Source organism: Tursiops truncatus, chromosome 9 (genome assembly GCF_011762595.2).
Source record: "Tursiops truncatus isolate mTurTru1 chromosome 9, mTurTru1.mat.Y, whole genome shotgun sequence".
NCBI lineage: Eukaryota > Metazoa > Chordata > Mammalia > Artiodactyla > Delphinidae > Tursiops > Tursiops truncatus.
This window is the reverse complement of record NC_047042.1, coordinates 91,110,925-91,135,590: the sequence shown is the minus strand read 5'-3', so window position 1 is coordinate 91,135,590 and position 24,666 is coordinate 91,110,925. Positions and strand designations below refer to the sequence as shown.

Below are 24,666 nucleotides of genomic sequence, written 5' to 3'. Positions count from 1 at the left end.
AATCAAGAATACTACACAAAAAGACAACTTACACAGATCAAAAGAATGAGTGGCTATACTGGATGAAGTGAGGGATATTAATTTACCAATGTACCTTTAATTCTTCAAGCTTCTCTCTTATTTCAATAAATCCCAGGTGCAGTTTACCCCCAAAATGATCAGCCAGTCGTCTGTCATTATCATGAAGACCTAAATAGGCAGAGCAAACTTCACAGACTCGAAGTTTCTGCTGCTGGAAACTGGAAGCTGGCATAGAATTCCGATAAACTTCCTAAACAAAAGTGACAGAAACAATGTTCATATAAACTGCATTAAAATCATACAATTACACAAAATACACTATGTTTATACCAAAAATGTTTCTAATGAACACACAAAAGCATGACTATTTTGTCACGAATATTACAGATTCCCCATTACCCCAATCCTCTGTCCTCGGGACTTCTCCATTGGAAATGAAAGATCAGAGCCTCTTTTGTCAAGAAATACCATAACAGTAACATGATACAACTTTCTTAAAAGGCTTTCTCAATGTTCTGTTTTCTATAATTTTCGTTAAAAATGAGATGTAGCAACCCCAAAAGTATACATCAGTGAAGGATCAAGGAAGCAGCAGTCGCTCATGCTTTGGGAAAAGGACTGCATGTCTTCCATACTATTACAGCTTCCTTCCACTGCCTTCCTGCCCACATATCATTTCCCCCCTATGTAAATGCAGACAGGGCGTACAAATGATAAGACTTCCCATCAAACAGAGTAGCTCTAAAGACAAAGATGAAAGGTGTCTTATGGAGATTAAGATGTCTTGTACTCAAATCATTTTATTTATATTAAGTTCATTAATGAAATAATAATTATTAGTGGATTTGCGTATCCACTCTACTCTTTTTCCTTATTAACAGGATTCTGATTTTTGTTTGAGGCAGCAGCATGGCCAGCTAAAAACATTACATTTCCAAGCTTCCATGTAGCTTTTGCTAAGGAGATATAAGTGGACACTGCTTGACAGAATCTACAGGAAAGTTCTTTAAAAAGGAGTCAACAGATTCAGACGAAAATCATCAACAGCTGCTATAACCTGTGGATCAAGAAGCAATGGAAAACAGAATACTTACAATGTCAATACCAAGACACTTATTAATTACAAAAGGGAAACACAGTAACTTCACAGTGGAAAAATAGGTAACATCACCAGAAATGAACAAACCACTAACACATGCCTTTTGATAAGGCTGTAGCATTATTTCAGTGGTATTCCTCTCAAAAATCTAATGAGAGAGAAATATTAGACAAATCCAAAGTGAAGGACATTTTACAGAATAACTAGACTATACTTTTCAAAACTGTCAAGATCATGTAAAACAAAGACTGAGGTACCAGATTATATTAGACTCTAGAGAAACATAACTAAATGCAATACGTGATCCTGGACTGGATCTTAAACAAAAAAAATTTTCTTTTCTCAAAACGAACATTATTGGGACAACTGGCAAAAACTGAACAAAGTCTTCAGATTAATTAATAGTACTGTATCAATGTTACTTCTTAATTCAGATAACTGTACTGTGGTTACATAATAAAATATCCTTGTTTTTAAGAAATACACATTGAAGTATCTAGGGATAAAGAGGCAGCATATTTATAACTTATTGTCAAACAGTTAAAATATACACACACACTCATGTAGGAAGAAAATGATAAAGCAAATGTGGTAAAATGTTGAAGAGTCTGGGTGAAGGACATAGGGGAATTCTTCACACGATGTGTTAACTTTTCTTAAAATATTTCAAAATAAAATTTTAAAAAGGAAAACTGAAAACACAACACACAAGACGAGTCAACTCAACTTTTGTGCCTTGTTATTCCTCCTCTTTCTACTTACGCATAGAGGAAAGGCTTTAGGCTTAGTGGCCATAGTGCTACCACAAACTGATAAGCATAAAGATGAATCCACATAGTAAGGATGGCTGCACTTAAAGTTAGAAGTAGCTTGTATGCTAGATGGCATCATGGAGCTACTGTACCAGCCCCAGGCTTCCTAACCTCAAGTATTTATTAAATGAGAAAAACAAAACCCTTCTTTGGTTCAGTCATTGTAAGTTAAGTTTCCTATTACGTACAGTTGAACACAATCTATAATAGGAAAGTAAACATTTTAATGCACTGTCCTAAGTAAAAATCAACTGATAATACATAACAGGCTAACAATATTGAGCTACTGGGTAATACTAGTAAATCACCAAGTATATATATATATGAAGTTTTATGAAAACTCCAATATATGGAAGGAAAGTAATAATGATTGCTAGCTTCATTACCCAAGAGTCTTCTGGGGAAATAAACTAGCTATAAAATACTTTGTGCATTTTAAAATTCATAGTATTTATTTTCTGGATTGATATTAACTACATTTCAAGAAATCCTAATATTAAGACATTAAAACTATCTAGAATGGCTACTTGGTATATCTTTTTCCAGCCTAGAACCTTTACTCTGTGTCTTTGTATTTAGAGTGGGTTTCTTGTAGCTAGTATATAGCTAAGTCTTGTGGGGGTTTTTTGTTGTTGTTTTGTTTTGTTTTAAATCTAGTCTCACAATCTCTGCTTTTTAATTGGATTGTTGAGACCATTTACATTTAATGTAATTATTGGTACACTGGGTTTAAGTCTACCATCCCACTATTTATTTTCTATATGTCCAATCTGTTGTTTGTTCCTTTTCTCCTGCCTTTCTTTTGGATTAAGTATTTTTTAGGATTCCATTTTATTGCTACTATTAGTTATAACTCTTTTCTCCCCTCCAGTGGTTTCTCTAGGGTTTATAGTACACAACTTAACTTATGAAGAAAGCTGGAGAGTCTTTTATTAACGTAAGATAAAGGAGATTTCAAAACAAGGGACATTAACAGGGACAGAGAAGGACATGTCAAAATAATGAAGGGTTAAATTAATCAAAAGATACAACACTCCTAAATGTCTATTAGCCTAATAACAGAGCTTCAAAATAAAACAAAAACTGACAAAATGAAAAGCATAAATAAACAAATCCACAACTATAGAGACTTCAACGCTCCTCTCATAGGCAGAAAACTCAATAGGATACAGAAGACTTGAAAAAATCTATTAACTACCTTGACTCAATTGACATTTATAGAACACTCCATTTAACACAGCAGAATATCATTCTTCTCAAGTACAGATGGAAAGTTCACCAAGACAGACCATATGCAGGGCCACAAAACAAGTATTGACATATTTAAGAAAACTGAAATCACACACATGTTCTCTGACCACAACAGAATTGAATTAAAATTAACAGAAAAAATCTGAAAAGAACAAACAAAAAACAAATCCAAATATGTAAAAACTAAACACATGCCTTCAAAACCCACAAGTTAAAAAAGAAATCACAAAGCAATATTAGCAAATATTTAGAAATGAATGAAAATAAAAACACAATCTATGAAAATCTGTTTCATACCTTCTAAGCTACCATCGTGCTTAGAAGAAAACTTACAGCATTAAATGGTCTAAAATCAATGATCTAAGGGGTGTGGGGAGGGAGGATTGGGAGCTTGGGATTAGCAGGTGCAAACTAGTATACATAGGATGCATAAACAGCAAGGTCCTACTGTAGAGCACAGGGAACTATATTCAATATCCTGTGATAAAACAGAATAGAAAACAATACATATGTATAACTGAGTCACTTTGCTACAGAGCAGAAATTAACACATTGTAAATAAACTATACTTCAATAAAATTAAAAAATAAACCAATTATCTGAGCTTCTGCCTTAAAAGGCTAGATAGTAAGAAAAAATTAAACCCAGGTGTGGTACAGTTACGAACAATGGAGACTATGGTAAAGAGGAGAGTACACTTTCATCCAAAGGCATTCGATTTTCTAAAAAATACCAGGGGGACCAAACAAAATAGAACTTTGTCTGCAGGATATCAGATTTTGATCTGTGCTGTGGAGGAAGAATGAGAGGAGGCTCCCAATGTGGTAGCAGACTGTACTAAGTAAGAAGGGAGAATACTATAGTTGCATGGGCCATGGAGTAGGGGGTAGGGTATCATAGTGACCATGTATATGAAGACTGCACGTGTGTGGATTGTGTGTGAGACTGTTGTGTATGACTAGCTAGTTTAGTTAATTTCATTTACTAGTTATAAATTTCAATAGGATCAATGACTCTAAATTCCAAAACCACCACTAATTTTGATATACAACCCATTAGTATGATACAAACTAGTTAAATATTTTTAAACTGGTTTAAATTTCCTTTAATAGTAGAAATAGTAGAAATTTTTCAATAATTTCTAGTCAAATATATGTTCTTTAGAAGTACAGACACTAAGGCTCTATAAACTACCATAAAGAATTTAGTTACCTCTGCTTCTCTTTTCTTTGCCCGTGCTTTCTCTACTTCATCCATTACTTTCTGGGATTCCTCCACATTCCCTTCAGCTCCTAGCTGTTCCACCTTAGCCAACAATTTACCGATTTCTTCATTTAACTCATGAACACGTTCTGCCTGGAGAGAATCAGAAAAGATCATGAATACAAAGCAGAATGTACCAAAGTTCAAAATATTGTATAAAAAGACATAAATTATCTAAGGCAATATGAGTATAACTAATGCTTTCTGAGCGTATCATAAATGAACTGGTGGGACATCAAGATGTTTTGAGCCTGCCTGCCTTTACTTCAGTGAATTCAGGGGTACAACTGATCTCAATGTAACTATTACTTCTCAACCTCTGCTCCGGCAGTGCATTCCAAGTATAAAATACATTTTTGTACACAATTTGGCTCTCTGTACCTTTCCAAACTATCTCTTTCTGTTCTCCAACTTCACAACAAATCTACACTTATAGTTTCCCAAACTTACCCTGTTGTTTTCTTCCTCTGTGACTTTGCACGTACTGCTCCCTCTTCCTGCGATGTCGTCCATTATTACCTCCCTTACCTGCCTAGTGTATGTCTGTCTATTCAGTAAGATTCAACTCAAGAGTCTATTATGTGAAGCACTGGTGAACAATCAATCACCACACCTTACCCTCACTTAAGACACTTAAGCAGAGAGGGCAATACCCTCCTTTGTGCATCTTTGTATCTTCTATGACCATTACTTTTATATATATCACACCACTTTAAAGACATCTATATACCATTTTTGTATTTCCAATGCCCAAGAAATAGCATACGCTCAAACATGAGTAAAAGAAATGAACTGGAGGATGTTCTTTAAAGCAAAGATATGGCTTTAGAGTCCAACTGCCAAACCAATTGACAGCCATGCAATTTTGGCCATATTACATAACCTGAATCTACTTCCTCATCTGAGAAGTACGGATAATCTCACAAAGTTGTGAGAAACGAGAAAACCTGCCTGTACATGCACGCAGCACGTTACTGATATTCAGTAGACAAGCATGGCACCCTTCTCTCTTAGTCCATGTCTTTCCATTAGGATTAATTCTTGCCTTGCGTTTTGATATGCCTCCTCCTCACCACCACCATCATCGTGGGAATCTAGTTCATTCTTATTGTTTTAACAGCATATGATAACATAAACACAGTCTTTACTTTGGCTACAAAATAAGTACTCAGCCTGTGTGGCCAATAATATTAGTAAAGAAGTTTTTGTTTTCGCCTTTGGCTGCACTGGGTCTTAGTTGTGGAGTGCGGGCTGTCATTGCAGCGCGTGGGCTTAGTTGCCCCATGGCATGTGGGATCTTAGTTCCCTCACCAGGGATCAAACCCGTGCCCCCTGCATTGGAAGAAGGATTCTTAACCACTGGACTACCAGGCAAGTTCTGCAAAGAAGGTTTTGATTTGCAATGGACATCCAGTCCCAACAAAGTAGTGTGCCAGTAATCTTTCCTTCTTAAATTTACCTCAATCCAATATATTTGTCCCTCAAAGAAATCCCCAACTCTGTTATCATTATCCTACCACTTTTAACAAAATGTTATCTTCTGTAAATACCTGCCACAGAATGACTGCATTAACGACCCAAACTCTTCACCCTTCCTGCATCTGTGCCCTTTGCTACGTAACTAAGTACCATCATAACGCTGACTCTGAACCTGGCCATGTACCTGGCTTTGGTTAACAGGACGGTAGCAGATATGACATAGGGGAAGGCTTAAAAAATGCTTGTATGACTGGGCTTGATACTTTTGCACCTCTGCTACCACCATGGGAACATGGCCAGGCTAGCCTTCTAGGCCATAGTTCAGCAGCCTCCAGCCGACTGGAAGACATGTGAGTGAGCCCAGCTGAGACAGGAATGACTACCCAGTCAAGTTCAGCCTAAGTCACTGATTATAGACTCATGGGCTACATAAATATTTAATGTTTTAAGTTTTGAGGTAGTCTGTTAAACAGCATTTTTGTGGTGATATATAACCAATACAATACTGTATAAATCAATACAGCTGGGGTCTAGCCAACACCTGTGGATCTCTTTCAACCATGAGAAATGAGATTCCTTGTACTTTAGGATACCCATCTTTACAGTCCCCATCTTAAGGGAACTTTCCAGAAAAAGTTGGTTAAAGGTAACCCTCTCCTCAAACAAAGGAATCCATTTCCCTTTGTACACACATATATGAGCACTATATTTAATCACGTCACCTAAACTCTACTGAGTAACTTTGTCTCCATTCTGCGTTTTCATAAAATGTGCCAGACTATACTGAATAAAGTAGTAGTCAAACCAACAAAAGTCAATATGTGGACTTTGAATTCTGATTCAACAAACCAACTCTACACAGGAAAAATGAACACATTCTGGATATTGGATAATTTTTAAAAATTGTTACCTTTATGGATGTAATTTTGTGGTTATGTTTAAGAGGTGAAATGATATGACGTCTAGAATTTGCTTTTAAAATAATGAAACAATAGCACAAGACTGATGGCTTCGAATCCATTGGGGTTCACTGTACTTTTCTATTTACTTTTTGCATATAAGTAGTCAACAAAACATTTTTAAAAGGTAGTGAGTAGAGTAGAACATCTGAAGAATACTCAAAACTCAACATTAAAAATATGAGCAATCCATTTGGAAAATGGGCATAAGACATACACAAACATTTCACTGAAGAGGTTATACAAAAGAGGTTATACAGTTGGCAAATAAGCACGTGAAAAAAATGTTCAGCATCAGTAGTCATTAGGGAAATGCAAACTGAAACTGCAGTGAGATATCACCACACACCTTTCAGAATGATTAAAATGAAACACAGTGGCACTTCCCTGGCGGTCCAGTGGTTAAGACTCCACACTCCCAATGCAGGGGGCACAGGTTTGATCCCTGGTCGGGGAACTAAAATCCCACATGCCACACCGCACGGCCAAAAAAAAAGAGAAGAAAGAAACATAGTGACACCATCAAACGCTGGCATGATGTGGAGAAGCTGGGTCACTAACACTGCTGGCAGCAATGTAAAATGGTGCAGCCACTCTAGAAAACAGTTTGGCACTTGCTTTCAAAACTAAAAATATATTTACTAAATGATCCAATAACTGTATCCTTGGGCATTTATCCCACAGAAATGAAAACGTATGTCCACACAAAAATCTGTACGTAAAGGTTTACTGCAGCTTTATTGGTATTAGCCAATAACCGCAATGTCCTTCCCAAATGTCCTTCAATATATGAATGGTTAACCTGTGGTATATACATACCATGGAATACTCGAAAATAAAAAGGAATGAACTACTGATGAACAACCTGTATGAATAGTAAGGAAGTTGTGTTGAGTGAAAAAAGCCAGTCTCAAAAGGATACATACTCCATGATTCCACTTACATAATATTCAATGATATTACATAATTATAGAGATGGAAAATACATTAGTGGTGGCCAGGGCCTAGTGGGGAATGGGTGTGGCTCTAAAGGGGTAACACAAGGGAGTATGTGGTGATGCTACACAGTTAAGTAACTTAATTATGGTGGTAGTTACCCAAGGAACACGTGATGAAACTGCACAGAGCTATACACACATATGCCTAACTGGTGAAATCTGAATTAAATGTAAGGATTGGCCCAATACCAATTTATTGGCTTATGATACTGTACTGTAGTTGTGTAAGATGTTAACCTAGGGGAGGCTAAAGGGAGAGTATGTAAAATTTCCCTATATATGTCTTTGCAATCTCCTATGGATGTAATTATTTCAAAATAAAAAGTTAAAACAAAAGTAGTGAGGTAGAACTATACTTTGTATTAATGAAATGATTGAAAATCTTACCTTTGCTGCAACTTCGGCACTGATCTCTTCCTGAGTTTCTGCTAATCGTTTCTTAGCCACTTCTGTTCTTCGATCACAGTCTGCAATGAATGACTGCAGATGATCCATAGCCTACAGTTTAATTAAAAGACAATTACTGCAAGAGAAATCATCTTATTCATGAATATCTTTACTCACAAATTACACTATTATTTAAAATGCCACCATGGGAATAAAAAAATAAAACTGGGTTCAGTTACAAATTGAAAACCTATTCATCATCTATCAAATTGACAAAGAATAGACATAAATAATTCCCAGGAAAGGTAAGGCTATAAGGAAACTGCCACTCTCACGCTCTGCTGAAGGAAGCACAAACTAGCACAGCCTTTATAAAAAGGCACCATGGTAATCCTTATCAAAAGCTTTAAAAATGACCCCTGACTTAGTAATTTTACTTCTAGAAATCTGTTTTAAAGAAAGTAATCAGGGCTTCCCTGGTGGCGCAGTGGTTGAGAATCTGCCTGCCAATGCAGGGGACACGGGTTGGAGCCCTGGTCTGGGAGGATCCCACATGCCGCGGAGCAACTAGCCCCGTGAGCCATGGCCGCTGAGCCTGCGCGTCCGGAGCCTGTGCTCCGCAACGGGAGAGGCCGCGATAGTGAGAGGCCCGCGCACTGCAATGAAGAGTGGCCCCCTCTTGCCACAACTAGAGAAAGCCCTCGCACAGAAACGAAGACCCAACACAGCCATAAATAAATATAAATAAATAAAATTTTAAAAAAAAAGGAAGTTATCAGAGGTATATGGAGGAATTAATATTCAAAGATGCTCTTCACAGTGTTATTTTTAATGGTGAAAAGTTGTAAATACCCTAAATATCCAGGTAACACTTGGAAAATTTAATCCTCAGCCATTTAAAAAAGGTGTTAGTAGAACACGTTAAGGATATAAGAAAATGGTCATGATTTATTTGTAAATAAAAAGTTACAAAACGTTAAATGCAGCAAGATCTCATTTTTGTAAAATAAAGTAGCATAGAAAAAATGGAAGAGCATACATTAAATGTTAACAGTAATTATTTCTGAATATACGGATAATTTTTAATAATCTGTTTTCATGTGCTTTTCAAATTTTTCACAATGAAAATGTTACAATCAGAAAAACTTGCCCTTTTCTCAAAGAATAAACCACTGAGAATTTTAGAAGTGTCTACACTGCAAAAATCCAGGTCAATATTTATATAAAAGACACTCATCGGGCATATATTAATATATCTATAATTAAATAATTCATTTAAAAGTAAACTTTAAAGATTTATTCCCAAACCAACCGATTTAGACTTTCATATCTTACTGTAGAGAAATACAACTAATTCAAAACACAAATGTTTAAAAATAAAAATTTATTCAACACATATCAAATTCTAAAAATGGTTGATTAACCCATGAATTTCATGAAAATGCAAAATAAAACCTTTTATCTGTGATGAGAAACAAACAACTATTTAATTCTTTTAGTTTAAATTTTATCTTTAAAAAAAGATGAACTAATCCATAAATAGTGCTGGGTCAACTAAGCAGCTATCTGGAAAAAGGGAGATCTATACCTCAATTCCTTATAACAGAATAAATTTAAGTTGGATCACAGATTTAAATATATAAAACAAAGCCATAAAAATTCCAGAAGAAATCATGAGATAGAATTCTCATCACATCAGGATAGGGAAGGCCTTTTGAATTAATCGAATAGATTTTTAAAAGATTAATAAGTTGGACAACTATACAAACATTTTGCAAGACTCACAACTACCAAAAAAGAAATAGGAAAAAATTGCAATGTATTATCTGATAAAAGGGACTAATTTTCGTTATCTGTAAAGAGTCAGTGCAAATCAATTAGAAAAATACTAACATCCAAGATTAGCAAATAGCACCCACCCCCTGCAAAATGTACACTGACAGTTCAATGAAAGGGAAATAAAAACAGATCTTAAATCTATAAAATTTTTTCAAACTCACTCATAAGAGAAATGCCAATTAAAATTACACTATATTTCACATTTCATCTATCAAAGCTACATAGAAATCTTGACAGCACACTATGTGGCCTATGGGAAATAGATAATTTCATACATACTGGTGGGAGTATAAATTGATAATTCTCATGGAGGGCAACCAGGCAAAACTGGCCTTTGACTCAGTTATTCTGTTTCTAGAAATTTAATCTGTAGATACTTGATATGTAAAAACAATGTATTACCATACCATAAGAGAAAAAGATTGAAAACACCATACCCCTACATCTACATGGTGAATTTCTGCTGTATTTTATGCCCAGTGTAGATTAAATCATAACACAATCACTTTAAGGTGTTTCCCTGACTGCTCCAGCCCCATATTAAATTATGTTTACATTGATGACTTCATTTCCATTAGCAGAAATTCCTGGAAGTTCAAAAAAGTAGATCGGGGGGCGGGGGGGCCCTACTTACTACTTTATCTCCCAAACCAAATGAAACATCTACTACCTCACTGATAAAACATAAAAGGTTTATGGTCATCGGTATTGTTTTACGTAATGCTGATTGGTACGTTTTCTATTAAAAAAAAAAGTCCCAATTATTCTCAGGTTTGTATAAAAAAAAAAAGTCAAGAGTTTGAGCCCTTTAGATACCTAAATTGTACCTTCTATTTCCTCTAATATTTCTTCTATTAGTTTTACATAAAAAGCAACATTGTCCTTAATATCCTCCCTCTCTCTACATATATATTTACAAATACAAAAATAAATACGAATAAAAATTCAGTAATTAAAGGGCTTTATATACACTAGAAATTAGTTGTTTACATTTGCTTAAGATGGTATTTCCTTAATCACAACCATCTTAATTGGGAAGAATATGCTTAATTTTCAAAAGAATATATGACGTGCACAACTTTCACACATTTTCTTAAAATACCCAGTTTCACCTATTTTTAAAAACTATTGTTAGTCAAGAAAGTACATAATCTTAATTTAGTACTACCCTTCATATAATCACAAAAAAGATAATTTGCTAAGAGCCTTTTCCCATTAAGAGATATGAATCCATATTCAAAATATTTTACTGCAAAAGATAATCTAACTTGAAGCAAAATGACATACATCGAGTTCAAAGAAAAAATCTTGTTCTTTGGATGCAATTTCATAATCTGCTCTTAAAGCCAGGTCATGGACTTTCAGACATTCTCCAAGATCCATTCTCTGGGTGGGGGGAGAAAAAAGACATATATTATTAAAACAGAAAATATACTTTTTCAAAAATTCATTAACAACCACAATTCTCTTCAGAATAATGATTAAGTCATACAGATGTTTATTTATGGACTTTCAAATTACAAAATTTCACAGACAGGTATAAAACTTGGTGCCTGCATGGAATAACCCGCATGAATTCTGTCTACCAACAGATGGGAACCATGATCACTTGTGTACTTAAGAACACATGGACAAGGAAAAGCCTGTCAGAATCTGAGAAGAACTTCTAGCTTTTATCTCAAAACATATTTCACTTGGCCCTTTAACACAGAAAGACAAAGTTAATTTAAAATCAAAGTAGAGCTTCCCTGGTGGTGCAGTGGTAAAGAATCTGCCTGCCAATGCAGGGGACACGGGTTCGACCCCTGGTCCGGGATGATCCCACATGCCACGGAGCAACTAAGCCCATGTGCCACAACTACTGACCCTGGGCTCTAGAACCCGCGAGCCACAACTACTGAGCCTGCGGGCCACAACTACTGAAGCCTCCGCACCTAGAGCCCGTGCTCCACAACTAGAGAAGCCACCACAGTGAGAAGCCCACGCACCACAATGAAGAGCAGCCCCCGCTCGTCGCAACTAGAGAAAGCCTGTGCGCAGCAACAAAGACCCAACACAGCCAAATATAAATAAATAAAATAAAATAAAATCAGAAGAACGAGCAAATCAAACTGCTGAATTATAGTCAATATTCTTTGAATAACATTCTAATTTTCAAATAAAGATGGAGTCCTCAAACAATAGACTGGTAATCTTGATATAGATTCCAGACAAGACTCCAGGTGAACTAGTAAAGAGATAATTTATTAAAACCCAATATAACTTCACAAAGAATAAGTATCTAGCCCCACTTTGATAAGCATATGTCAGGGAAATAAAATAAATACCAAGTAGATATTTATTTCAATAAGGAATCTACTAGGATCCTTCTACTTGAAATTCCAATTAGATATTATTTACCCAATTAGAGGCTTTTCTCATATCTGAGACAAAAATTTCTAAAGTTCTGTCCACTTTTACATGTATCTGGGCAACTGATAAGATCTTTCATGAAATCCTTTTGGAAGCATACTGAACAGAAAAAAATGGGCTAGATGTAAAGATAATTACAGATGTGATTAAAGGTGATCAGAGCAAAGCAGAGATTTTCCAACTAGAGGTATGCTATCCCATCACTGGAATGTCACAGAATCTCTGCAAAGTTGGTGAAAGTAAATACAATGATTCAAAAAGGTATAGTAAATATTCCTTTTGTTTTTGTTACACAAATTATGCACAAAACTACAACAAAACATTGCAGCAGTAAAGTCATCCTTCAACTGACAGCTGAGTACCTAACTTGTGCCAAGCACTATGCCAGGTGCTTGGGACATAGCACCAAGTGACAAAAGATACAGTCTCCAACCTCATGGAGCTGACATTCTAGAAGAGGGGAAGCAAATAATAAACCATACTTATGCCGCTGAACAAAGTTAAGTGATCTAATAAAACAGTAATGCTCCCATTACTGTGAGAGGCTACTTGGGATGAAGTAGCCAGAGAAGACCTTTCCGAAGAGGATACATTTAAAATGGATCTAAAAAGTGAGAGGAAGCACACTAACCTTAGGAAAAGCCAAGAAAAGAGTGTTCGAGGTTTACAGAAGATTTAGAAAGCAGATCTTTAAGTAAATATATGCCAGCGTTACTCAGAGGGAACTTTCTAGTAGCAGGGAACAGGACTCAAGTATCTACAGCACATAGGTCTGGGCCTTAGCTTTGTATATACTATCTAAAAATGACTTTGCCTATTTCACATGGTTGCCAACCACGTGGACATGTGTATAACAAAGGATATGATTATCAATTCTGTACAATATCCCAAGCTTTTTAAAAGGATGGTGAATTCACTGGATTAAGATTCAAAAATATTGATATACCAGATAAAATTTAGTAGGAAGAAATAAATATGAAGTCCTACAGTTACATCTAAGAAGTCCAATTTACAAATAACTAGGTTATGAACAAAAAATCTGACAAACTGAAAAACTTACTAGTCAAAAGTAAGGGTTACAGTGTGGCATGACTGAGATCAATTTATGTGATACAAAATTAACTTACAGAATACAGTATGAGCAAAGTTGAGAAATCTCTTATTGAAGGCTGGTTTTAAAAGCAAACCCCTCTCCTCCAAAACACACACTGTTGTGTGCTAACACATTTCAAAAGTGGTATGAATAGGGCTTCCCTGGTGGCGCAGTGGTTGAGAGTCCGCCTGCCGATGCAGGGGACACGGGTTCGTGCCCCGGTCCAGGAAGATCCCACATGTCGAGGAGCGGCTGGGCCCGTGAGCCATGGCCGCTGAGCCTGCGCTCCATAACAGGAGAAGCCACAATGGTGAGAGGGCCACGCACCGCAAAAAAAAAAAAAAAAAGTGATATGAATAAACAAGATAAAGTGTCTCAAAACAAAGCTATACAAAACAGCCAGAGAACGGATGTAATTAGCTGGAGAAGAATTAAGATGTGAAAAGTCAACTGAAGAACTTTTCAACATGAAGCAGAAACACAGTGTATTATGGTCCCAAGGGACTCCAGAGAGTTAGACTTTAGTCCTCTCAACATAAGAAAATAACCTTCTAATAATCAGAGCTTTCCAAAGATGGAATAAGCTTTCTTGAGAGCTAGTTGCCAGATAACTGAGAGGTTCAAATACAGTTTAGACAACCATTTCTCTAGGGTAGTGAATAAAGAATTCAACCATCAGATAACTTTTATTCTTTCCTCCAACTCTGAGATCTTATGACTATCTTTAAAAAAAAGTTTCTTAATAAAACTATATTACCTCAGTTCTTAATTATGTAAAGGAATGAATGGGAAAATATAAATAGACAATGTCCTCAAAGTTATCCTTTCGGAAATAATAAGGAATATTCACCACCATTATAAAAGTCCTCATCACACTAATGGTCTAAAGTGTCAGTGTTGCTGAGGATGCTGAGATTTTCCAGGCCCCATTGCTTACTCTCATTCATTAGTCCCTGGATTAACAAACTAAGGAGTTTTCCAGTGATAAGAAACAGCAACTGAAACTGTGTGGAAATTCAAAGCTGCTTATTAGGCAACATTTATTAAGAAAAAACTGCAGAAAAACATTTAACACTCTTTATAAGAAACATGCAGGAGGGCTTCCCTGGTGGTGCAGTGGTTGAGAGTCCGCCTCCCGATGCGGGGGACACGGATTTGTGCCCCCGTCTGGGAGGATCCCACGCGACGCGGAGTAGCTGGGCTCATGAGCCATGGCCGCTGAGCCTGTGCGCCCGAAGCCTGTGCTCCGCAACAGGAGAGGCCGCGGCAGTGAGAGGCCCGCGTACCGCAAAAAAAAAACAACAAACAACCATGCAGGAAAATAAGACAGGAATGAAAGAAGTTAATGGCAAAAAGAATGGTGTTACCCCCTTTGTTACACCAGCCTGTTGATTTCTTAATAATAGTATCTTAATTAACATTAATCATTTCAACAATCCTATTTGCATATATTTCCACAGCTATAGTTGTTCATGCTATGCTTATTTCATAAAATGTTAAGACGTCATAATTGGAAATACCTTTGATCCTGTGCAGCAGTTCTCAACCTAGACCCGGGGAGCTTTTAAATAATATCAGTGGAAGCTTCTGAAAACAGGCCCAAGCCCAACCCTCCAAAAACTGAATTGTAAAAGCCTCCCAGAAGTTTTTAATGTACAGTGTTGTGAACCACTCACTGATCCAGTTTTATTCCCATTCCACAGACAAAGGAACTGAAGGCCAGAAAGGCTGACTTCTTCAGGGTACTTATTAGGAAATCTGGTTAGCAGATTTCTAGTCTAACACCCCTTCCACTTTATTATGCTAGTTCCAATTATTTCAGTACTAACTCATCTTTTAATGTTTTTAGTTGACATTCATCCCCCGTAACATCTAAAAAAGCTCTGCACACAGCAGATATTCAAAGCAGCCGTCTACTGCCTTTCCTTCAGTAATCTCCCTTATTTTTATCCTCTCCATAACTATATTTCCAATCTGTTTTCAAAAACATATAAATTGCCTGTGTTTAACCTAAACATCTCTGTTGTCCACCCATATTATCCTTTGGCAGGAACTCCAGGCTTTCCTCAGTCTATCTTTAAATTTACATCGCACAACCAACCAAAAGAAGAAAAGCAACTACATGGGTCAAAAACAAAATGAACACCAAAAAATACCCAATTATATCCCTGTAGCAGAGGTGGAATTTTGGTGACAGGAGTAGAGCTGGGGGTAATATATGCCTTGGGGGGGATTTACAGAAGGGAAAATATGAGCTTCAAAGGGATAAGGATTTTTTTCTATTTTATCCACTATGTACCTGGGCCTGTATACAGGTACACAAGAATGCTTAAATAAATATTTAATATTTGTTGAATGAACCAAACTAGGAAAAGAGAGCAGAGAAGAACACTGGCACAGGGGGCCCTGGACTTAACGAGCAAGGGTGGTCAAGACGCACCCCAGGACAAAACTTGTCTGAGGTCTGGAGGGGAAGGTCTTCTTAGCCTCTCCGTGGATTATCTTCTTTGTTGGAACTGCTTTCCTTCTAAGGTGTTTTGAGCTATTCTGCTCTGTTTTTTCCTATGTGCTCCTCTCCTCCAGGAGGAGAACTTACTTGGGCTTTTCACCGTGCTAGGCTAAAAGCCTCTGCAGCTTTGGTCTCGTCTAGCTCACCAAAGTAGATCTGGTGGCCAAAGCTGTAGGAGCCAGAAGAGCCTAGTTATGACGAAGACCCCCGCCCCGCGCCCCCCGCAATAGCCTCAGTGCTTATTTCTTCAGGGACCCAGCAGAACAGTAGGTGTAGCAAGGCAAATTTTCAGAATCCTAGATACTAGTCATCTATTTTCCTCTGTCCATAACATCATGACTAACCACTTATTCTGGCATCATGTCATGCACGTGAAGAGTATTTAAAATAAAAAATAAGCCAAAATAAACTCAACAATTACCTGCCACTGTGAAAGTGAGTGAAGGGAAAGTATGCCGATGTTAATGCTCTCCGTGACCCTAGTCATCTAATTAAAAAGGCACCAGAGGGAACCATGATAGAACCACACCATGACTAAGCATGGACCAATTCTCAAAAGCCAAATCAAACCTGACTTCACCACTGATAGTGCAATAGTGCTTTGAACACTAAGTGCACAGATATTTCCTGCTGCTAGTGCTTCTCTTTTGAAATAGGTGAGCTTCAAACTGAACAAATTAAAATGTTTGGTTATTTATTTTAACTTAAAGTAACTATTTATGATGAAAGCCACAGGAAGACTTTTAAATTTAACAAGTAATTTACTTTAAATTCTTTCTGCAAATTTATTCTTGGTATTTCAATTAATGGACACCTAAATTCTTAGATTATTGGAAAAATGCTTATTTTTAATTGGATAAGTTCAGTTCTGCATTTTGTCCTTTCCATCCTAAATCCTTTCCTCCACGAAGTTTTGACCAAATAACTATACCTACTTCTGATAACAGAATTCTCTTATAACCTCCCAACATTTTATGTTTTACTACTTAATAAAGTTGACTCTGTTAAGTACTTTTTAACTGTTCTTTTGAAGTTCCGAAGGTGACTATTATCTCCTCAAATGGACCCTAAGCATCATGAGGAAAATGGTTTATTTCTCTTATTTTTCCCTCCTACACAGAAGATCAGGTTTGCACAACCCATGACTTAACCATTAAATAAACTTGACAATTTGACTAAGGAATTCTACTTCTAGGAACTTGAGGAAACAAGTAAGTACACAAAGATAAATGAACAATAAAGTTTAACAAATGGTGTTTTTGATTTTTAAAATTAGAAACATTTTAAGAGCCTAACAAAAGGGGTTTGATTAAATGAATTATGGAATAGCCATATAATAGATTACATAGCCATTAGAAACAATGTTCTTGATACTAAGCGGAGAAAAGAGAAGATAGCAAAGAAAGACATATAATAAAATGCCATTTTTGTAACTTCCGATACAGATATTGCTGTGAGGTTGAAGATTTTGTTTGAATTTTTTGACAGTGGTTGAATTAAATGTAATGAGCATATGTTATTCTTATAAGCAGAAAAATCAATGAAGCCACTTCAATTTTGGAGAAAAAAATTTAAGGAACAGAAGCATGTGGAAATTGAACATCAAAATCAACAAAATATTACGGTAGTGCAAATCAAAGGGTTAACTTAGCTAATGGCAGTTAATATGTTAATGAACATATCAGTGATAGAAACGTGACACAGTAACAGCTCCAAGTATCTGCAAATATTTTTGCTTTGTTATATGTTAGTATATTTGCTCAGTTCTGTGAGCTAGATCCTAAAGGGAATTACAAAAAGGTATGAGAATATAAATTCGTGCTATCAAGGAATTTATATTCTCAATGAAAAAAAACAAGACATTAAACTAAAGCAACAGCAACAAATGTAAATAAAGATTACAAAGAAGGATTTCATTGCCATACTGCACACCAAAACCAAAACCAATTAACATATTAATAGTCACTGGGTAAGTAATTTAGGGAATGCCCATGTTGTGAAATAGTACATTGGCATTTAAAAAATGTAGACCGGGCTTCCCTGGTGGCGCAGTGGTTAGGAATCTGCCTACCAATGCAGGGGACGCTGGTTCGAGCCCTGGTCCGGGAGGATCCCACTTGCTGCGGAGCAGCTGGGCCCATGTGCCACAACTACTGAGCCTGGGCTCTAGAGCCTGCAAACCACAACTACTGAGCCCACGTGCCACAACTACTGAAGCCTGTGCGCCTGGAGCCCGTGCTCCGCAACAAGAGAAGCCACAACAATGGGAAGCCCGCGCACCACAACGAGGAGTAACCCCAGCTCGTCGCAGCTAGAGAAAGCCTGCGCATAGCACCAAAGACCCGACACAGCCAAAAATAATATAAACAAATAAATTAATTTATTAAATATATATATATCTTTAAAATAAATTTTTAAAAAATGTAGACCACTAATATGCAAGCTTCTCCAAGACAGGTGAGAAAAATTCAAAGATTCCATTTGTTAGAACACAGACACACATGCATGCACACACACTTGTATATGTACAGAAAGGACAGTGGAAGATATACATTGAATTCTTAATAGGGTTTAGTCCTGGGAAGGTGGGGGATGATGAATAATGGGAAATATTCATGTTTTATGCTTTCTTCCCTTATACTCGAAGATTATATTGCCAAAATAATAAACAAAGTAAGACAGAGTAGGCACTGACCAACTCAGAAAATATCCCTTTACCTCTCATTATTCATTTAACTGAGAAATTCACTTAATCTCTCAGGACTTCTCTTTTCTCAAGTACTTCAGGACTGCTATATGGATCAAATTACAGACTGACTAGATTTTAGAAGATTCTGAATGTGAATCAACACATGCAGAACTTACTCTGGACGAAGAGAAGAATGCAAGAATGCTCGACTACTTGGAAAGAAATATGATATGATAAAATCTGTTTCAGAAGCATTAACACCACGCTACTGGTTGGACTAACATCCTTGTCAGACAGCAAGGAATATGTAAGAATAGACAGCAATATTGGTAAAGCACTAAAAGGAATATATACATATACCAGCTGGAGAAAAAGTGAAACAAAACCATGACAGCAGGACAGAGAGCACAGGAAATACAAACCCCTAGCCCAGCATTTGAACCAGTCCATATACTGTTCCAATGCCAATGCTATTTTCAAAATAAAACAAATCATCTACACTTTGACCTTCCTTCTTACATCTTCACTTTCTTCCTCCTCACATTTATAAAAAATCTCTCTTCCATCCATGGTCAGTCCCTGCTTCAAGACCCAGCTCAAGAAGCTTGCCTGGTGGTGCAGTGGTTAAGAATCCGCCTGCCAGTGCAGGGCACACAGGTTTGAGCCCTGGTCCGGGAAGATCCCACATGCCACGGAGCAACTAAGCCCGTGCGCCACAACTACTGAGCCTGCGCTCTACAGCCCGCGAGCCACAACTACTGAAGCCCGCGCACCTAGAGCCCGTGCTCTGCAACAAGAGAAGCCACCACAATGAGAAGCCCGTGCACCGCAAGGAAGAGTAGCCCCCGCTCGCAGCAACAAAGACCCAACGCAGCCAAACATAAATAAATAAATAAATATGTATGTATGTATGTATGTATGTATGTGTGTGTGTGTGTATATATATATATAAATATATATAAAGACCCAGCTCAAGAACAAGAGAAAGCCTAGTATACTATGGAAGAAGCCTTGAAATAACAAAACCTGGATATGAGTTTCAGTTATGCCACTATTGTCTTAAAACAAAAATTAAGGTTTTTCTTTCCTAATTCCAATCCTGTCACTCAAAACTAACAAGTCAAACATGAGCGGTGGGTGAAGAGGAATGGGGCACACTGCGCATGCACAAAGTAGTTCCTGCTTTTCTACTACTTCCCAACTTCTTAACTGCCCATTCTCACTTGAATGTTCTTCCTCCAAGTTCACTTTTTCCTGAGTACATAAAGAAAAATAAAGCTCTTCTTCTACCTTTTCTTAATGTATGTTTTTTTGAAGAATATAGTAGGAAATACCTTCTTATCCATTTCTAATCCTAGATATGCAAAGACAGCTAGTTAAAATTAAAACAAATGGCCTTGCCCCACAAAGACTATTCTAATTGAGGAGAGGAAGAACTTATATAAATAAGAGAAAACAAGTGCACACTCGGTAGTATGGAGGGCAGGTGCTACACAGGGGTTCAGAGGAATTGTGTGTAGTAAGCCAGGCAGGATTTAAGTTTGTACAGAAAGGTTATTCCAGGCAGAGAAATGGAGATAGGCAAAAATGAGCATGCTGGGCAAGGAGAGTACTGAGACAACAGTGAATAAATCAGTCTGGGGCTTCCCTGGTGGCGCAGTGGTTTAGAGTCCGCCTGCCGATGCAGGGGACGCAGGTTCGTTCCCCGTCCAGGAAGATCCCACATGCCATGGGGCGGCTGGGCCCGTGAGCCATGGCCGCTGAGCCTCTGCGTCCGGAGCCTGTGCTCCACAACGGGAGAGGTCACAGCAGTGAGAGGCCCGCGTAACGCAAAATAAATAGATAAATAAATAAATCAGTCTGGTCAAAACAGAGGACCAAACTGATTTATTCATTCAAGGGAGAGAGAGACCTACTAAAGATTTTAGGTTTTGACCATATAAATAATAGGGAACCACCAAAAGTTTCTGTGTGGAGGCAACATATGATAAATTCATTTCCACTCAGGAATGACTGGCTTCTTTTCTTCACATTTAGATCTCTTCAAATGTCACTTCATCAAAAAAAGTTTTCTCCACTCACTGTCAGTGTAGCCCCTTGCCCACTGTCTCAGACTTAACCACACATTTTTGTCACAGCACTTAACATCACGCCTGAAATCACATTATTTCTTTTCACACTTGGTTGTGAAAGAACATTAGAATGTAAGCCCCCATCACTAAAACAGAAACCCCTGTCCACTTCTGTATCCCCAGCATTGCACATGGCACATAGTAGGTCCTCAATAAGTATTTAAGTGAATAAATGAATGAATGCTGATCTCAGCAATTAGCAACACTCTCAGAGAGATAAAAAAATAAATCACTTCTTGAAGGGGAATTTTTTTAACTTTTACTGTGAATTCTCTTTACTTTTTCCATTTAGCCCTCATTAATCTGATACCTCTTGCTTGCCCTTTTCTATTTCTTTCTCTGCTTAATTCCATTATTACCTAAATTTCATTACTGCAAACACTGTTATAATAAATACCAAAAACGGGGGACACATAAAAACCTACCTGAATTTGGATATTTTACAAATTACATTATCCAATACATCAATATATATGCTTATATTTTTTGACCCTGTAGACCAAAAACGTCTATGGGGTAATATATATTCAAGATGTTTTATTCAATATAGGTAAACACCAAATGCTTTAAAAAGATCCCTTCGTGAGTAACTATCATCAAATTATTGGATTGGCCAAAAAGTTCGTTCAGGTTTTTCCGTAAGATCTTACTGGAAAACCCTATCAATCTTAAAGAAAAACCCAAACAAACTTTTTGGCCAACCCAACAGAAAGGATTATACTAAGTCATTTGATCTTGCCACCTGCACATCAAGACAGAATGCATCACATTTAAAAAAATACTTCCAGTGATAAGACAGTCCATGACTTTGCTTGATGTTTGTGGTTAATCATCTGTATAATAAAAATATGTTTCAAGTTTTTGGTTCTTACCATATGTTTGCTCTGTGTTCATTGTCTACATCTTCCAAATGATGCATTTATAACTCTATCCCACCTTTCTCAATGAACAGCCTCAGAGAACACACTAGTTTCTTCAGATTTGTTAAAATGCAGTTTATAAAACTGTGCCTATCTCCATAAAATGCAGTTTATAAAACTGTGCCTATCTCCAAAAAAGATCTGGAGAGTTCAGGGACTACTAAGTGATGATTCCTGGTTCTTAGGTAATAAGCATTTATTGAGAATCATTGTACAGAAAAACAAATGTGTGGGAATTCCCTGTCGGTCCAGTGATTAGGACTCTGCACTCTCACTGTCGAGGGCCCAGGTTCAATCCCTGGTTGGGGAACCCACAAGCTGCCATGGCGTGGCCAAAAAAAAGAGAGAGAAATAAATGTGACAGTGAAACATGCTGACAAAGTATCAGGCTATGAAAAACAACCTGCTTGAACAATGACTTCCAGACCTCACTCTGCTTTGCTTGGAAATTATTGGTCTTTGCTACTCTGTAATGTTTCAAGAGTCATCCTAAATGACAGGTCCAAGATTTAAGATCCACTTCAAAAAACAACAGGGGGTTTCCCTGGTGGCACAGTGGTTAAGAATCCACCTGCCGGGCTTCCCTGGTGGCGCAGTGGTTGAGAGTCCGCCTGCCGATGCGGGGGACACGGGTTCGTGCCCCAGTCCGGGAGGATCCCACGTGCCGCGGAGCAGCTGGGCCCATGAGCCATGGCCGCTGAGCCTGCGCGTCCAGAGGCTGTGCTCCGAGACGGGAGAGGCCACAGCAGTGAGAGGCCCACATACCGAAAAAAAAAAAAAAAGAATCCACCTGCCAATGCAGGGGAGACGGCTGCAAGCCCTGGTCCGGGAAGATCCCACATGCCGTGGTGCAACTAAGCCCGTGTGCCACAACTACTGAGCCTGTGCTCTAGAGCCCGCAAGCCACAACTACTGAAGCCTGCGTGCCTAGAGCCTGTGCTCTGCAACAACAGAAGACACTGCAATGAAAAGCCCGCACACCGCAACAAAGAGTAGCCCCCGCTCGCCACAACTAGAGAAAGCCCGTGTGCAGCAACAAAGACCCAATGCAGCCAAAACAAAACAAATAAAAAACAAAAACAAAGCCAAAACAAACAGCAGGACAGAGGACATACGTAATTATAAATGAAATAAGGTAGCTGTGTGTAAAATATTTACTGAAGCTGGCATACAGGTACATGAAGTTCATTATACAACAACTCTACTTTTACTTATAGTTGAAATTTTCTATTAATGAAGTTTAAAAAGACTCCTCAGGCTTCCCTAGTGGCGCAGTGGTTGAGAGTCCACCTGCCGATGCAGGGGACACGGGTTCGTGCCCCGGTCCGGGAAGATCCCACATGCCGCGGAGCAGCTGGGCCCGTGAGCCATGGCCGCTGAGCCTGCGCGTCCGGAGCCTGTGCTCCGCAACAGGAGAGGCCACAACAGTGAGAGGCCCGCGTACCGCAAAAAAAAAAAAAAAAAAAAGATTCCTCAAACTGATTCAATATTACAGAATAAAAATTAGAGTAAAATTAACTTGTATTTGATCTACAAAGACTGGACATCAGCACAATAGTTCATCTTATTTACATGTATGTATATTTGTATTTAACCATTAATCCAAGTCACAGACAAACATGCTGACCAACCTCAATTAGAGACAGACTAAACTAGAACACGATTCTAGAACACATGGTCTCTGGGTCCCCTTAAAAAAATCACTTCCATAAGCCTGAAGTATATTAACTTATTTTAAGAATATGAAATTAATGACTGCAAGATTATTCTCAATAACAGAAAAAGGTTATTTCCCAAGGACAGAAGTACCCCAAGTTGAACAGCTCAGGGTATTCATGTGCCAATTTGCCAACAATACTCCAAATTATATACTGGACTGGGTTTTTAAAGTTTAACAGTAAAGCTCTAATTATTCACTGGGAAGCCCTTAATACGCCTCTGATTTCCTAAGCACCAAATGTATTTTTGGTTTACTGCTTGTTAAAGGAATGCGTATTTTTGTAAGAAACCGAGAATAAAATATAAGCAGAAAATCTGATTAATATAAGGACACTTCAAAATCCAGATCTGGTAAAAACCTGGGCTATCTGGCAGTTTTGCAAATTTGGAAGCTCTAGAAATTGACGGTCATAGAAATTTAAAAACAAAAAAATTCAAGCCAGTCATCTGGGCCAATGTTTTGTTTTCTTTCTTTTTTTTTTAATTTCGGCCATGCCATGGCGGCTTCTGGGACCTCAGTTCCCTGAACAGGGATTAAATTAAACCTGGGCCACAGCAGTCAACGTGCCGAATCCTAACCACTAGACCACCTGGGCTAATGTTAAAAACATTTGTTTAAAAACGCCTAAGTATCCCAAAACAAACCCTTTCCGGAGAAGAGGTTATGAGTTTAAACTGTCTATAGACTAATTTTCTCACATCTGCATGTGAAACCACTGCTGTCATGTTTTGATACGCAACTCAATATCAAGATACTCTACAGGGCTTCCCTGGTGGCGCAGTGGTTGAGAGTCTGCCTGCCGATGCTGGGGACGCGGGTTCGTGTCCCGGTCCGGAGGATCCCACATGCCGCGGAGCGGCTGGGCGCGTGAGCCACGGCCGCTGAGCCTGCGCGTCCGGAGCCTGTGCTCCGCAACGAGAGAGGCCACAACAGTGAGAGGCCCACGTACCGCAAAAAAAAAAAAAAAAAAAAAAAAGAATACCCTCCAGCTCCTTATCTGTTAGAAGGTAATACTTTTTCCACAGTCATTAATTTTTGAAACTCAAAGTTAGCTTTTGGAACATTTATTTCACTTTCTACTTC

The 24,666-nt window shown here is 37.9% G+C and overlaps 1 protein-coding gene across 11 annotated transcripts in view; it reads right to left on the bottom strand.

Moving 5' to 3' along the window:
* The window catches only part of LUC7L2 (LUC7 like 2, pre-mRNA splicing factor), a 64,409-nt gene that overhangs the window by 19,369 nt on the left and 20,374 nt on the right, over nt 1-24,666 (bottom strand). For all 11 annotated transcript variants that reach the window (XM_073809978.1, XM_019947342.3, XM_019947227.3 and 8 more), the window contains 4 exons: nt 11,396-11,494; nt 8,270-8,380; nt 4,396-4,539; nt 95-271 (listed from right to left, as the gene is read on the bottom strand). In XM_073809978.1, coding sequence (XP_073666079.1) covers nt 95-271; nt 4,396-4,539; nt 8,270-8,380; nt 11,396-11,494 — 531 coding nt within the window. The remainder of the gene's footprint in view (nt 1-94; nt 272-4,395; nt 4,540-8,269; nt 8,381-11,395; nt 11,495-24,666) is intronic.